This window comes from Salmo trutta, chromosome 18, assembly GCF_901001165.1.
Source record: "Salmo trutta chromosome 18, fSalTru1.1, whole genome shotgun sequence".
NCBI lineage: Eukaryota > Metazoa > Chordata > Actinopteri > Salmoniformes > Salmonidae > Salmo > Salmo trutta.
In genome coordinates, this window is record NC_042974.1 from 16,716,233 (window position 1) to 16,732,899 (window position 16,667).

At 44.3% G+C, this 16,667-nt stretch overlaps 1 protein-coding gene across 4 annotated transcripts in view; it reads left to right on the top strand.

Moving 5' to 3' along the window:
- LOC115152881 (protein tweety homolog 2-like) overlaps positions 1-16,667 on the top strand; it is a 97,501-nt gene that overhangs the window by 59,697 nt on the left and 21,137 nt on the right. For all 4 annotated transcript variants that reach the window (XM_029697778.1, XM_029697779.1, XM_029697780.1 and 1 more), the window contains exons 4-5: positions 3,260-3,480; positions 10,091-10,186. In XM_029697778.1, the coding sequence (XP_029553638.1) occupies positions 3,260-3,480; positions 10,091-10,186 (317 nt within the window). The remainder of the gene's footprint in view (positions 1-3,259; positions 3,481-10,090; positions 10,187-16,667) is intronic.

Here is a 16,667-nt window from a genome sequence, read left to right on the forward strand (position 1 = left end):
CAGTAGGCCTCATGGTACTGTCCTGATCGGTGTAGCAGTAGGCCTCATGGTACTGTTCTGATCGGCGTAGCAGTAGGCCTCATGGTACTGTCCTGATCGGCGTAGCAGTAGGCCTCATGGTACTGTTCTGATCACTGTAGTATAATGTGTTTGTTCTGTATCTGCCAATGTCACCTTAACTCCCTGAATCAACCTTCTAACCAGCTTTATCTTCTTCCCGTGGGTCCTCTTCTATTTCGCTTTCTTTTTTCTCTCTCTTTCTCTCACTTTCTCTCTTTCTTTCTTTCCTTCTTTCACTTTCTTTTCCTTCTTACTTTCTTTCCCTTCTTACTTTCTTTCCTTTCTATCTTTCCCTCCTTTTTTCCTTCTCTTGCTTTCTTACTTTCTCTTACTTTCCTTCTTTCTTTCCTTCTTTCTTTCTTTTACTCTCACACACTCTATTTATTTCTGTCTCTCTCTCAATCTTAATTCCCTTAATTTCTTAATTCCTCTCGTTCTTTCTCTCTACCCCCCCATAGCCAAAGGCGGTAGTGATTGAGGACTCCACACACATTGAATACCAAACTACCTCATTACTTCCACCCAGCAGCCCCCCAGAACCAAACCACAGCGCTGTCCCCTCCTCCACAAACACAAGCAATATGAGTGGTCGGTACTCCCACTGAATGCCAAGTACCTAGGGCTGAATGGAAGCAGTTATTGCCCTTTTTAATTATCAAATACCAGGAATTAACTGTCTCTGAAAAACCTTTCCCAGTCAACAACCCTGGAAGCATGTTGTAATTAAGTGGGGAGTGAAGTGGTAGTGTAATCATGCTCCACATTTGGACTGTGTCCCAACTGGCACCAGATGTGCGCTACTTTTACATAAATAGTCAGAAATGGTGGTCTATATCGGAAATAGGGTGCCATTTTGGATGCAGTCCTGGTACCCCTTTAATCTTGTGTGTTTGGCCAATCTGGTGTAAATAAGTGTTACAAAAAAATGTGAGTAGCAGGAAGTTTATAATTCTCTTGGTTGTTTGTGTGTTTCAAGGAGGGTGCTGCCCTGGTTGCTAGACCTCATTTGCAGCAGTATGATTACGCAGTTTAAGTATGTAGTAAACTGTGTGAAGTCTATTTCCACATTAGCCTAGAATTAACTGGGAAATATTGTTTAACAAACCACCATGGTGACCCCAAAGTAACAGAATGAAGTTATCCCTATAGAACCAACATCTCCTGAATACGATGTGCAGGTGACGCCCTACATCCTACTTCCGGGTCCTGTCCCCCAATCTTTTCAATGGGCTTGACGATTATATCATAACATGAAAACGCCATTGTTTAACCTGTTGGGGCTAGGGGGGCAGTATTCTCACGGCCGGATAAAAAACGTACCCGATTTAAATTGGTTACTACTCTTGCCCAGAAACGAGAATATGCATATAATTAGTAGATTTGGATAGAAAACACTATAAAGTTTCTAAAACTGTTTGAATGGTGTCTGAGTATAACAAAACTCATATGGCATGCCAAAACCTGAGAAGATTCCATACAGGAAGTGCCCTGTCTGACAATTTGTTGTCCTTCTGTTGCATCTCTATCAAAAATACAGCATCTGTGCTGTAACGTGACACTTTCTAAGGCTTCCATTGGCTCTCTAAAGCCGCCAGAAAGTGGAATGGGGTGTCTGCTGTCTCTGGGCAATGAACAGCAGCAGAGTTTGTAAGTGGTCAGCCTGGGAACAGTGAGACTGAGATGCGGGTTCACGAGACTTCTCCATTTTTTTTCTTTCAGCCTTTGAATGAATACAACATTGCCCGGTTGGAATATTATCGCTATTTTACGAGAAAAATAGCATAAAAATTGATTTTAAACAGCATTTGACATGTTTCTAAGTACGGCAATGGAATATTTTGAAACTTTTTGTCACGAAATGCGCTCGCGCGTTACCCTTCGGATAGTGACCTGAACGCACGAACAAAACGGAGGTATTTGGATATAACTATGGATTATTTGGAACCAAAACAACATTTGTTGTTGAAGTAGAAGTCCTGGGAGTGCATTCTGACGAAGAACAGCCAAGGTAATCAAATTTTTCTAATAGTAATTCTGAGTTTAGTGAGCCCCAAACTTGGTGGGTGTCAAAATAGCTAGCCGTGATGGCCGAGCTATGTACTCAGAATATTGCAAAATGTGCTTTCGCCAAAAAGCTATTTTAAAATCTGACATAGCGTTTGCAAAAAGGAGTTCTGTATCTATAATTCTTAAAATAATTTATGTATTTTGTCAACGTTTATCATGAGTAATTTAGTAAATTCACCGGAAGTTTTCGGTGGGTATGCTAGTTCTGAACATCACATGCTAATGTAAAAAGCTGTTTTTTGATATAAATATGAACTTGATTGAACAAAACATGCATGTATTGTATAACATAATGTCCTAGGAGTGTCATCTGATGAAGATCATCAAAGGTTAGTGCTGCATTTAGCTGTGGTTTTGGTTTTTGTGACATATATGCTTGCTTTGAAAATGGCTGTGATTATTTTTGGCAGGGTACTCTCCTGACATAATCTAATGTTTTGCTTTTTGAAATCGGACAGTGTGGTTAGATTAACGAGAGTCTTGTCTTTTTAAAATGGTGTAAAATAGTCATATGTTTGAGAAATTGAAGTTATAGCATTTTTGAGGTATTTGTATTTCGCGCCACGCGATTCCACTGGCTGTTGACTAGGGTGGGACGCAAACGTCCCACCTAGCTCAGAGAGGTTTTAAGATACTTTTACTGCATTTTAAGATTTTCTTTGCGCTGAAGACCATTGTGCTATGTTTTTGCCCATTCAAGGCCATTCAAAAAGCCTATAAAGTTACAAAACTTCAAGACTACTTCCTGGAAAATGCTGCGTCACTTCCATAGTGTATTAGACCTCTAGAACTGAGAACTTCATTGTCAAGCCTGCCCTGTAATATTCACATAAATCCCCTATGGGTCCTGGTCAAATGTAGTGCACTAAATAGAGAATAGGGTGTCATTTGGGACAGAACTTAACTCTTGCTAATCATATGTAAATGAACTGAGTATTCTGTGTGTACTGACACCTCTTTTCCTCTCCCCCTCTTCTCCTCTCCCCCTTTCATCTGCCTCTCTTCCTCCTCTCTTCCTCCTCTCTTCCTTCTCCTCTCTTCCTTCTCCTCTCCCTCCTCTCCCCCTCTTCCTCCTCTCCCCTTCTTCCTCCTCTCCCCCTCTTCCTCCTCTCCATCTCTCCTCCTCCTCCAGGTGACGGGCACCATGGGTAGCATGGAGAGTGGTCTGAAGCAGCACCTGGCGAGGTTGGATGAGATCTTCGCTACGCGGGGAGACTACGTACAGACCCTGCACTTCATGCAGCAGATGGCTGACAACGTCATCAAACAGCTGTCGGGCCTGCCTGACTGGGACATGACTAAAGTAGATGTGGTCGCTATTGCAGACCAGACCACATACATAGAGTACTACAGGTAAAGATAACCAGACCACATACGTATAGTATTACAGGTATAGATAACAAGACCGCATACGTAGAGTACTACAGGTATAGATAACCAGACCACATACGTAGAGTATTACAGGTATAGATAACAAGACCGCATACGTAGAGTACTACAGGTATAGATAACCAGACCGCATACGTAGAGTACTACAGGTATAGATAACCAGATCGCATACGTAGAGTACTACAGGTATAGATAACCAGACCGCATACGTAGAGTACTACAGGGATAGATAACCAGACCGCATACGTGGAGTACTACAGGTATAGATAACCAGACCGCATACGTAGAGTACTACAGGTATAGATAACCAGACCGCATACGTAGAGTACTACAGGTATAGATAACCAGACCGCATACGTAGAGTACTACAGGGATAGATAACCAGACCGCATACGTAGAGTACTACAGGGATAGATAACCAGACCGCATACGTAGAGTACTACAGGGATAGATAACCAGACCGCATACGTAGAGTACTACAGGGATGGATAACCAGACCGCATACGTAGAGTACTACAGGGATGGATAACCAGACCGCATACGTAGAGTACCACAGGGATGGATAACCAGACCGCATACGTAGAGTACCACAGGGATGGATAACCAGACCGCATACGTAGAGTACCACAGGGATGGATAACCAGACCGCATACGTAGAGTACCACAGGTATAGATAACCAGACCGCATACGTAGAGTACCACAGGGATAGATAACCAGACCGTATTACAGGGATGGATAACCAGACCGCATACGTAGAGTACTACAGGTATAGATAACCAGACCGCATACGTAGAGTACTACAGGTATAGATAACCAGACCGCATACGTAGAGTACTACAGGTATAGATAACCAGACCGCATACGTAGAGTACTACAGGTATAGATAACCAGACCGCATACGTAGAGTACTACAGGTATAGATAACCAGACCGCATACGTAGAGTACTACAGGTATAGATAACCAGACCGCATACGTAGAGTACTACAGGGATAGATAACCAGACCGCATACGTAGAGTACTACAGGGATAGATAACCAGACCGCATACGTAGAGTACTACAGGGATAGATAACCAGACCAGACTGCATACATAGAGTACTACATGTAAAGATAACCAGACCAGACCGCATATAGACCAGGGCCTGGTTTCCCAAAAGCATCTGAAGGCTAAGTTCATCGTTAGAACCTTTGCAGGAGCATCGTTAAATCTCTTAGCTGTTTCCCAAAGCCATCGCTACTAAAGTTACACTTGAAAATTGTCGTTATTTAACGCCTCAGGCCACTCCTAGAACAGCTAAGTCTGTCGTTAATGCTTTTTTGCCTTCCGGTGTGACTTTATAGACAGAAGATCTCCACTAAACACAAAATCAAGATGTTTATCTGTCTTTCTGTGACCGCTGATAACTTCAGAACGAATGTGACTAGAAATGTATTTGCAATTATTACAAACAAGCTAAGGATAAAAATATACTGTAATTGAAAACCGAGATGACTGCATAAACAGCCTACAGTATAGCCTAGATAAGTCTATCATTCAATAATATTGAAATCGATTTAATTTTCATTCAGTTGTAAGCGGCTGTCGGTAATTTTTGCCTCAATATATTTAATGATGTGTAACAACAGGTACTGTAATAAATGAGAGGTACTGTAATAAATGGCTACCTCTCATTCAGTAAGATACTTTTGGTCATGTAGTGTATGTGTAAACCTGTTCGTCGAACATCTCATTCCAATATCATGGGCATTAATATTGAGTTGGTCCCCCCTTTGCTGCTATAATGACCTCGCCTGGGAAGGCTTTCCAATAAATGTTGGAGCATTGTTGCAGGGACTTACTTCCATCCAGCCACAAGCATTAGTGAGGTCGGGCATGGAGGTTGGGTAATTAGGCCTGGCTCACAGTCGCCGTTCCTATTCATCCCAAAGGTGTTCGATGGAGTTAAGGTCAGGGCTCTGTGTAGACCAGTCAAGTTCTTCCACACCGAGCTCGACAAACCATTTCTGTATGGATCTCGCTTTGTGCACAGAGGCATTGTCATGCTGAAACAGGAAAGGGCCTTCCCCAAACTGCTGCCACAAAGGTGGAAGAACAGAATCATCTAGAATGTCATTGTATGCTGTAATGTTAAGATTTCCCTTCACTGGAACTAAAGGGCTTTGCCCGAACCATGAAAAACAGCCCCAGACCATTATTCCTCCTCCACCAAACTTTACAGTTGGCACTATGCATTCGGGCAGGTAGCCTTCTCCTGTCGTCCTCCAAACCCAGATTTGTCCGTTGAACTGTAAGTTTTATCTTTCTGATTCTATCAATTCTATCCTCCTGATTCCTCCTTACAAGCAAAAATTAAAGCAGGAAGCACCAGTGACTCGGTCTATAAAAAAGTGGTCAGATGAAGCAGATGCTAAACTACAGGACTGTTTTGCTATCACAGACTGGAACATGTTCCGGGATTCTTCCGATGGCATTGAGGAGTACACCACATCAGTCACTGACTTTATCAATAAGTGCATCGAGCACGTCGGCCCCGCAGTGACTGTGTGAACATACCCCAACCAGAAGCCATGAATTACAGGCAACATTTGCACTGAGCTAAAGGGGAGAGCTGCCGCTTTCAAGGTGCGGAACTCTAACCCGGAAGCTTATAAGAAATCCTGCTATGCCCTCCGACGAACCATCAAACAGGCAAAGTGTCAATACAGGGCTAAGATTGAATCGTACTACACCGGCTCCGACGCTCGTCTTATGTGGCAGGGCTTATATTACAGACTACAAAGGGAAACACAGCCGCGAGCTGCCCAGTGACACAACGAGCTAAATCGCTTCAATGCTCACTTCGAGGCAAGCAACACTGAGGCATGCATGAGAGCATCAGCTGTTCCGGACAACTGTGTGATCACACTCTCCGTAGCCGACGTGAGTAAGACCTTTAAACAGGTCAACATTCACAAGGCTGTGGGACCAGACGGATTACCAGGACGTGTGCTCAGGGCATGTGCTGACCAACTGGCAGGTGTCTTCACTGACATTTACAACATGTCCCTGATTGAGTCTGTAATACCAACATGTTTCAAGCAGACCACCATAGTCCCTGTGCCCAAGAACACAAAGGCAACCTGCCTAAATGACTACAGACCTGCAGCACTCACGTCCGTAGCCATGAAGTGCTTTGAAAGGCTGGTAATGGCTCACATCAACACCATTATCCCAGAAACCCTAGACCCACTCCAATTTGCATACTGCCCAAACAGATCCACAGATGATGCAATCTCTATTGCACTCCACACTGCCCTTTCCCACCTGGACAAAATGAACACCTATGTGAGAATGCTATTCATTGACTACAGCTCAGTGTTCAACACCATAATACCCTCAAAGCTCATCACTAAGCTATGGATCCTGGGACTAAACACCTCCCTCTGCAACTGAATCCTGGACTTCCTGACGGGCCACCCCCAGGGGGTGAGGGTAGGTAGCAACACATCTGCCACGCTGATCCTCAACACTGGAGCCCCAGTGGTGCGTGCTCAGTCCCCTCCTGTACTCCCTGTTCACCCACGGCCAGGCACGACTCCAACACCATCATTAACACGACACAACAGTGGTAGGCCTGATCACCGACAACAACGATACAGCCTATAGGGATGAGGTCAGAGACCTGGCCGGGTGGTGCCAGAATAACAACCTATCCCTCAACGTAACCAAGACTAAGGAGATGATTGTGGACTACAGGAAAAGGAGGACCGAGCACGCCCCCATTCTCATCGACGGGGCTGTAGTGGAGCAGGTTGAGAGCTTCAAGTTCCTTGGTGTCCACATCATCAACAAACTAGAATGGTCCAAACACACTAAGACAGTCGTGAAGAGGGCACGACAAACCCTATTCCCCCTCAGGAAACTAAAAAGATTTGGCATGGGTCCTGAGATCCTCAAAAGGTTCTACAGCTGCAACATCAAGAGCATCCTGACTGGATGCATCACTGCCTACGGCAATTGCTCGGCCTCCGACCGCAAGGCACTACAGAGGGTAGTGCGTACGGCCCAGTACATCACTGGGGCTAAGCTGCCTGCCATCCAGGACCTCTACACCAGGCGGTGTCAGAGGAAGGCCCTAAAAATTGTCAAAGACCCCAGCCACCCCAGCCATACTGTTCTCTCTACTACCGCATGGCAAGCGGTACTGGAGTGCCACGTCTAGGACAAAAAGGCTTGTCAACAGTTTTTACCCCCAAGCCATAAGACTCTTAAACAGGTAATCAAATGGCTACCCGGACTATTTGCATTGTGTGCTCCCCCCAAACCCCTCTTTTACGCTGCTGCTATTCTCTGTTTATCATATATGCGTAGTCACTAACTATACATTCATGTACATACTACCTCATTTGGCCTGACCAACCAGTGCCCCCGCACATTGGCTAACCGGGCTATCTGCAATGTGTCCCACCCACTACCCGCCAACCCCTCTTTTAAGCTACTGCTACTCTCTGTTTATCATATATGCATAGTCACTTTAACCATATCTACATGTACATACTACCTCAATCAGCACGACTAACTGGTGCCTGTATATAGCCTCGCTACTGTTATAGCCTCGCTACTGTTATTTTTCAGTCTTTTTACTGTTGTTTTTATTTCTTTACTTACCTCTTGTTCACCTAACACCGTTTTTGCACTGTTGGTTAGAGCCTGTAAGTAAGCATTTCACTGTAAGGTCTACACCTGTTGTATTCGGAGCATGTGACAAATAAACTTTGATATGATGATTCATCACTCCAGAGAACGCGTTTCCACTGCTCCAGAGTCCAATGGCGGGAATTTTACACCACACCAGCCGATGCTTGGCATTGCACATGGTGATCTATAGGCTGCTCGGCCATGGAAACCCATTTAATGAAGCTCCTGGTGAACAGTTCTTGTGCTGACGTTGCTTCCAGAGGAAGTTTGGAACTCGGAAGTGAGTGTTGCACCCGAGGACAGACGATTTTTATGCCCTTCAGCACTCGGCGGTCCCGTTCTGTGAGCTTGTGGGGCCTACCACTTCACGGCTGAGCCTTTGTTGTTCCTAGACGTTTCCACTTCACAATAACAGCACTTACAGTTGACGGGGCAGCTCTAGCAGGGCAGACATTTAAGGACTTGTTGGAAAGGTGGCATCCTATGACGGTGAAAGTCACTGAGCTCTTCAGTAAGGCCATTCTGCTGTCAATTAAGATTGCATGGCTGTGTGCTCGATTTTATATACCAGTCAGCAATTTGTGTGGCTGAAATAGCCGAATCCACTGATTTGAAAGGGTGTCTAAATATTTTTGTATATATAGTGTATTTATCCGGTGTTCAGATTGTTTTTACATTTACACAACATTATTATAACCTTACTGAGTTCAGATGGAAAAAAAAAAAAAGATTAAAACATAGTTCAGCGGAGAGCCTCCACATTCAGCGAGTTGTTATACATGTATCCAATTCCCTGTGATGGTGTCCAGCCTGTGATGGTGTTCAGCTTGACTTTAATTTGGCTGAGAGACACACAGTAGAAGTGGTCACAGGAGGCACCAGGCATGTGGTCCTACAGCCCCCTGCTGAACATGTATTGTACTATCCTCTGGCTGCCCAGAGATTAGAGGGGGGGGTAGAGGGGAGGGGGTAGAAGAGAGGGGGAGGGGGTAGAAGAGAGGGGGAGGGGGTAGAAGAGAGAGAGAGAGAGGAGGGTAGAGGAGAGGGAGCGTCATATGAGAGACGGAGAGAGATGGATAGAATAGAGGGAGGGGGAGCGAGAGGTGGACGGACGGACGTAGTCATAGCTTTCAGAGCTTTACATATTCATGCATATGGATTTGAGCTCATCCATTAGTAAACCATCTGGAATGGATTTGTGCCCCAGCCAGAGACCACTGACCACAGCTACTGCATAGCACTGCTTCTGTTCTGACTGGAGCAGATGGCATCAGGAAAGGGCACGGAACACACACAGACATTGACTAAGGCTACATCTTCTTCTCACACACATATACATACACCTACACACAGATTTACATCGTCAGCAAAAAGTAAAGATAACAAGCACACACACAGCCTACGTCATGTCTATTCATACACTGACACAGACGCACACACGGTATGCATCCTATTGGGGTAAAGTGTCAGCCAGTTGTGTGTAAGCTAGGTACATGAGCAAGCCAGCGGACTCTCATTTGGGTTGAAATGTGGTTGGCTCCTCCCTCTGCACATTACTGTAACGATAGAAATACTGTGATGGTTGGACCTGTGGCCATATTGAGTGAACCCATAAGAGTAAATCAAGGAAGAAAAGAGAACTGTGACTGACTGTCTGTCATTTCCTCTGTGTCCTCTAGGTGGCTCACCTACCTGCTGCTACTGATTCTAGATCTGTTACACTGACTGGCTGTCATTTCCTCTGTGTCCTCTAGGATCCTGCTGAAACTCATTCTAGATCTGTTACACTGACTGTCTGTCATTTCCTCTGTGTCCTCTAGGTGGCTCACCTACCTGCTGCTACTGATTCTAGATCTGTTACACTGACTGGCTGTCATTTCCTCTGTGTCCTCTAGGTGGCTCACCTACCTGCTGCTACTGATTCTAGATCTGGTGATCTGTCTGGCGGCTTGCCTGGGCCTAGCCAAACAGTCTCGCTGGCTGCTGACAACGTGAGTAGCCTACTGCCCCTGTTACTGTTCTGTCCCTGTTACTGTTCTGTTCCTGCTTCTGTCCTTGTCCCTGTTCTGTCCCTGTTACTGTTCTGTCCCTGTTACTGTTCTGTCTCTGTTACTGTTTCTGTTCTGTCCCTGTTACTGCTCTTTCTGTTACTGCTCTTTCTGTTACTGCTCTTTCTGTTACTGTTCTGCCCCTGTTACTGTTCTGCCCCTGTTACTGATCGGTTCCTGTTCTGTTACTGTTCTGGCCCTATTACTGTCCGTGTTACTGTTCTGTCCCTGTTACTGTTCTGTCTCTGTTACTGTTCTGTCCCTGTTACTGTTCTGTTACTGTTCTGTCCCTGTTACTGTTCTGGCCCTGTTACTGTTCTGGCCCTGTTACTGTTCTGGCCCTATTACTGTCCCTGTTACTGTTCTGTCCCTGTTACTGTTCTGGCCCTGTTACTGTTCTGTCCCTGTTACTGTTCTGTCCCTGTTACTGTTCTGGCCCTGTTACTGTTCTGTCCCAGTTACTGTTCTGTTACTGTTCTGTCCCTGTTACTGTTCTGTTACTGTTCTGGCCCTATTACTGTCCCTGTTACTGTTCTGTCCCTGTTACTGTTCTGTCCCTGTTACTGTTCTGTCTCTGTTACTGTTACTGTTCTGTCCCTGTTACTGTTCTGTCCCTGTTACTGTTACTGTTCTGGCCCTATTACTGTCCCTGTTACTGTTCTGTCCCTGTTACTGTTCTGTTACTGTTCTGTCTCTGTTACTGTTACTGTTCTGTCCCTGTTTCTGTTACTGTTCTGTTACTGTTCTGTCCCTGTTTCTGTTACTGTTCTGTCCCTGTTACTGTTCTGTCCCTGTTACTGTTCTGTTACTGTTCTGGCCCTGTTACTGTTCTGTCCCAGTTACTGTTCTGTTACTGTTCTGTCCCTGTTACTGTTCTGTCCCTGTTACTGTTCTGTTACTGTTCTGGCCCTATTACTGTTCTGGCCCAGTTACTGTTGTGGCCCAGTTACTGTTCTGTTACTGTTCTGTTACTGTTCTGCCCCTGTTACTGTTCTGTTCAATTCTTTAAAGTATTGTTTGGTGGAATTGGCTGCTTGGAGATTTGCCATGCCCATTTCCAAGAACTATATATTTGTGGTTGATTGAATTGACTTGGAATCGTGCCATAACTGCCATTTCAAGAACCACCCCAGACTTCCTAGAGTGTTAATATACTGTAGCAAGTTAACACTTGACCTGTTTTATGGGTCTTAGATAACGAACATGAATTACATGTGCAGTTGACTGAAATATATATTTTCTTTTTTTACATTTCTAGTCTGGAATAGCTTGAATTATTTAGTTCTTCATGTGAAGCTGTTTTAAGCCTGGTGTAGAGGAGGGCAGGAGGCAGTGAGGGAGGAAGGTAGAGAATTTCACTGGACAATGTAGGTCTATGTTAATATCTAAGAAATACTAAATGTACACACAATCAGTTCAGTATCTATAGTCATCCATAATGATTTCCACTATGAGCACTTCAGCCCTGTGCTGTACAGTGAGAGGGATTCCACATGGCGCACACACACACATCATACACAGACACACATCGTACACACACATCAGACACACACCCACACATCATAACTTAACTGACAGATTAAAGTCTGCTTGAAAGAGCCGCTAAGCTGCTAATGTTAGCTATCAAGCTAACAAAGTTAGTCCAAGATGAGTTTTCCAGTGGAGCCCTCTGACTGGAGAAGTCAATCAATCAATCAAATGTATTTATAAAGCCCTTCTTACATCAGCTGATGTCACAAAGTGCTGTACAGAAACCCAGCCTAAAAGCCCAAACAGCAAGCAATGCAGGTGTAGAAGCACAGTGGCTATGAAAATCTCCCTAGAAAGGCCAAAACCTAGGAAGAAACCTAGAGAGGAACCAGGCTATGAGGGGTGGCCGGGTGGAGATTATAACAGAACATGGCCAAGATGTTCAATTGTTCATAGATGACCAGCAGGTTCAAATAATAATAATCACAGTGGTTGTAGAGGGTGTAACAGGTCAGCACCTCAGGAGTAAATGTCAGTTGGCTTTTCATAGCTGATCATTCAGAGTATCTCTACTGCTTCTGCTGTCTCTAGAGAGTTGAAAACAGCAGGTCTGGGACAGGTAGCACGTCCGGTGAACAGGTCAGGGTTCCATAGCCGCGGGCAGAACAGTTGAAACTGGAGCAGCAGCATGACTAGGTGGACTGGGGGGGGAGAGACTCTCTCTAGCCCCCTGACACACAAACTATTGGAGCATAAATACTAGAGTCTGAGACAGGAGGGGTCAGGAGACACTGTGGCCTCGTCCGACGACACCCCTGGACAGGGCCAAACAGACAGGATATAACCCCACCCACTTTGAAAAAAGAACATCCCCCACACCACTAGAGGAATATCTCCAACCACCAACTTACTACCCCGAGACAAGGCCGAGTATAGCCCACGAAGATCTCCCCCACGGCACAACCCAAGGAGGGTGCCAAAAAAATGAAGGTTTCCAGTGCTGTAGGAGCTTATCTACTACGGTTGTGAGGGACAAACTGGATCGTTCAGAGTTCCAATGTGGCAATTGTTTTCTTGTCGACGATTATAGGCTTGAGGTGGCTTCCTTTACCATGCAGTCGCATGGAGTGTTTACCTTTTCTACGCCGGTGGCTGGACTGTATTCGTGCATGTTGGATACATCTCTGTCTTGTCGTTATCCGACTGGCCGGTGTTGCCTGGAGTTCGTTCACCAGGGGAGTCATCTCCTGCCTCTCCTCCCCATCTGATAGTGGAGTCGAAGGAGCACAGCAAGAAGGAGCACAGCAATCGATGATGGTCGCATGTCACGAGCCGGGGAAGACAGCGGCCTCCCGCAAAGCTGTCTAGACTCCCAACGAGAGGCCCGGAGCGGATACAAAAAACGAATAATTTTGCCACCCTGGAGCCTGATCTTCCTGCACCTTCGTCACTGGGGGGGTTACCTGTGTCTTCGGCCATTATGCCTATTCCAACTCCTTCCCCTACGATTTCGAAGTCGACGTCGGCAACCTTCTGTCCCTGCTCTGGATTGAGCAGGGCTACTCCATCTGTCAGAGACCTGCACCATCCTGTGAAGCATGGGAGTGGTTGGATTTCCTCATCTTTCTCGCCAGCCGTGATTTTGGGCAGCTCCATGGTAAGAAATGTGACTCTTCCTGGTGCAAAAACAATGTCCTATCCCGGAGCTCGTGTAAATGACATTACTAAGCTGCTCCCGTATGTACTACACCAGGACATGGACATCGATTCCATCATAGTCCATGTGGGTTTTAATGACATTATGAAGGGCAGCTCTGAACAGTTGAAACTGGATTTCAAAGAGCTGATTGACTTTGCTAGACTCTAATAAAAGACCCATCATATCTGGTCCTGTGCCCTCTCTGAATTGTGGTATTGAATGCTTTAGCAGGATTATTTCTCTTCACAACTGGCTACGTGATTATTGCAGTTCAATGGGTGTAACTTTTGTTGACAATTTTGATACCTTTTGTAAACAAAACACGTTTTATAAGGAGGATGGGATACACCCGAATCATTTGGGTTCATGGATCCTTTCACAGCATTATACGTCTGTGTTGGGACAATGACTTATCAATGACCCAAGCCCAGCTCAGTTAATCCCTACCATTGTGTCGCTGAGTCATCATAATGCTTTAGTAAATGTACATTATACCAGGGGCATTGGTAGACACAATGTAAGTAACTTAATTGATGTCCCTCTGACTGCCCTGAATGCCTCTGCTGATCCTACAGCTATTGTATGTAGCAATCATGTACCTATGAACCAGATGTATGCTGTTATCACTGAGGCTGTGTGCCCTAGTAGGAAGTCCACTGTGTGCAGCTCACCCTGCACTAAAATAAATAACATAAGCATATCTACTTATGCTAAGCTTCCCAGTAAAGCAATGAAAACAAGCAAGCATCCCAGAAAAGTGCTCAAAATAGCCCATGTTAACATAAGTAGCTTAAGAAACAAGGTTAATTAAAATGAATAATTTGCTAGTAACATATGACATTCATATTCTGACTCAGAAATGCCCATTGACAATACCTTTGATACAGTGGTAGGAATACAAGGTTATAACATTTACAGAAAAGACAGAAATGCCAGTGGTGGAGGTGTTGCTGTTTATATTCAGAACCACATTCCTGTAAAGAATAGAGAGGATCTCATGTTAAATACTGTTGAAGTAAAATGGCTACAGGTTCATCTGCCTCACCTAAAGCCCAATCTTGTGGGAAGCTGCTATAGACCACCAAGTGCTAACAGTCAGTATCTGGATAACATGTGTGAAATGCTTGATCATTTATGTTATATCAACAGAGAGGTTTCATCATGCTGGCCACTCAAAAAAAAGCTTCAAACTGTAACCAGTGCCTGCAACCTGGTTCAGGTTATCAGTCAACCTACCAGGGTAGTTACAAACAGAACATGAATGAAATCACCGACATGCATTAATCACAACTTTATTAATGCTGCAGAAATGTGCTTGAAAGCAGTATTCAGATCCATCAGATGTAGTGATCACAATATAGTAGCCATATCTAGGAAAACCAAAGTTCCAAAGGCTGGGCCTAATGTAGTGTATAAGAGGTCATACAATAAGTTTTGTAGTGATTCCTGTGTTGTTGATGTAAAGAATATGTGAATAAGAATATGTTTGTGGTGTGTAATGAGAAGCAAACAGATGTTGTACTTGACACATTTATGAAATTGCTTATTCCAGTTGCTAATAAGCATGCACCCATTAATGCAATGACTGTAAAAACTGTTAAATCCCCGTGGATTGATGAGGAATTGAAAAATTGTATGGTTGAGAGGGATGAGGCAAAATAAATTGCAAATAAGTCTGGCTGCACAACTGATTGGCAAACATACTGCAAATTGAGAAATCATGTGACTAAACTAAATAAAAATAAAAAACTACACTAGGAAACAAAGATAAATGACATAAAGAATGATAGTAAAAAGCTTTAAAGCACCTTAAATGAAATTTTGGGAAAAAAGTCAAACTCGGCTCCATCATTCACTGAATCAGATGGCTCATTCAACACAAAACCGACTGATATTGCCAACTGCTTTAATTATTTTTTTCATTGGCAAGATTAGCAAACTTAGGCATGACATGCCAGCAAGAAACGCTGACACTACACATCCAAGTATATCTGACCTAATTATAAAAGACGAGCTTTGGAATTGTGAGTGTGGGAAAATGATTGTTTACCAACAATGACAAGCCACCGGGGTCTGACAGTTTTTAGATGGAAAATTACTGAGGATAATAGCGGACGATATTGCTACTCCTATTTGCCATATTTTCAATTCAAGCCTACTGGAGTGTGTGTGCCCCCAGACCTGGAGGGAAGCAAAAGTAATTCCGCTACCTAAGAATAGTAAAGCCCCTTTACTGGCTCAACTAGCCGACCAATCAGCCTGTGACCAACCCTTAGTAAAGTTTGGGGGAAAATTGTGTTTACTCCTCATTACACACCGCAAACCAACAAATATTCTTTGCATCAACAACCTAGGAATCAGTACAAAACTTATTGTATGACCTCTTATATACTATATTAGGCCCAGCCTTTGGAACTTTGATTTTCCTATATATGGCAACTGTATTGTGATCACTACATCTGATGGATCTTGATACTGCTTTAAAGCACGTTTCTGCAGCATTAGTAAAGATGTGATTAATACATGTTTACTGCCTTAATTTTGCCAAACCCCAGGAAGCGTAGCTGCTGCTTTGGCAGGAGCCAATGGGGATCTATAATAAATACAAATACACACACATCATACACACTCAGCATATAGTAAGCATGTAACTCATCTTGGCCCTCTGTCTCACCTTGTCACACTTTTTTGGTTACTACTTGATTCCATATATGTTATTTCATGGTTTTGATGTCTTCACTATTATTCTACAATTTTGAAAATAGTAAAAATAAGGTGTTCTAAAACTTTTGACCGGTAGTGTACGTAGACACACACTATGTATATGCACACAAACACACACGTTTCCACTGCACTACAAGGTTGTGGTCACATGGTGATGATGTAATTTCCTGAAGGCATTAGTTCATAAGTGGAGAGGGGGTGGATTGGAGTTAGTGGGGGGTCGAGAGGGGCAGAGAAATGCATTTCCTATTGTCTGTCCATGGGGGGATGGTTTGGAGGGAGCAGACAGGAGGCGTGTCTCATTGCCTGCATCATGAAGTTGTAAAGAGGCTGTTATCGACTGGAGGACAGCAGAGATGATGCGCCCTGACATCTCTCCTACTCTTCATATGCTGTTCTCTACAGAGCTTTCTCAGTCTCCGGAGAGAGGACTTTTGAATGGCGAGGCAGAGTAACAGCCCAGACCTCACCATACGATATTATCACCTTACTGAGGGACCTCACCATACGATATTATCACCTTACTGAGGG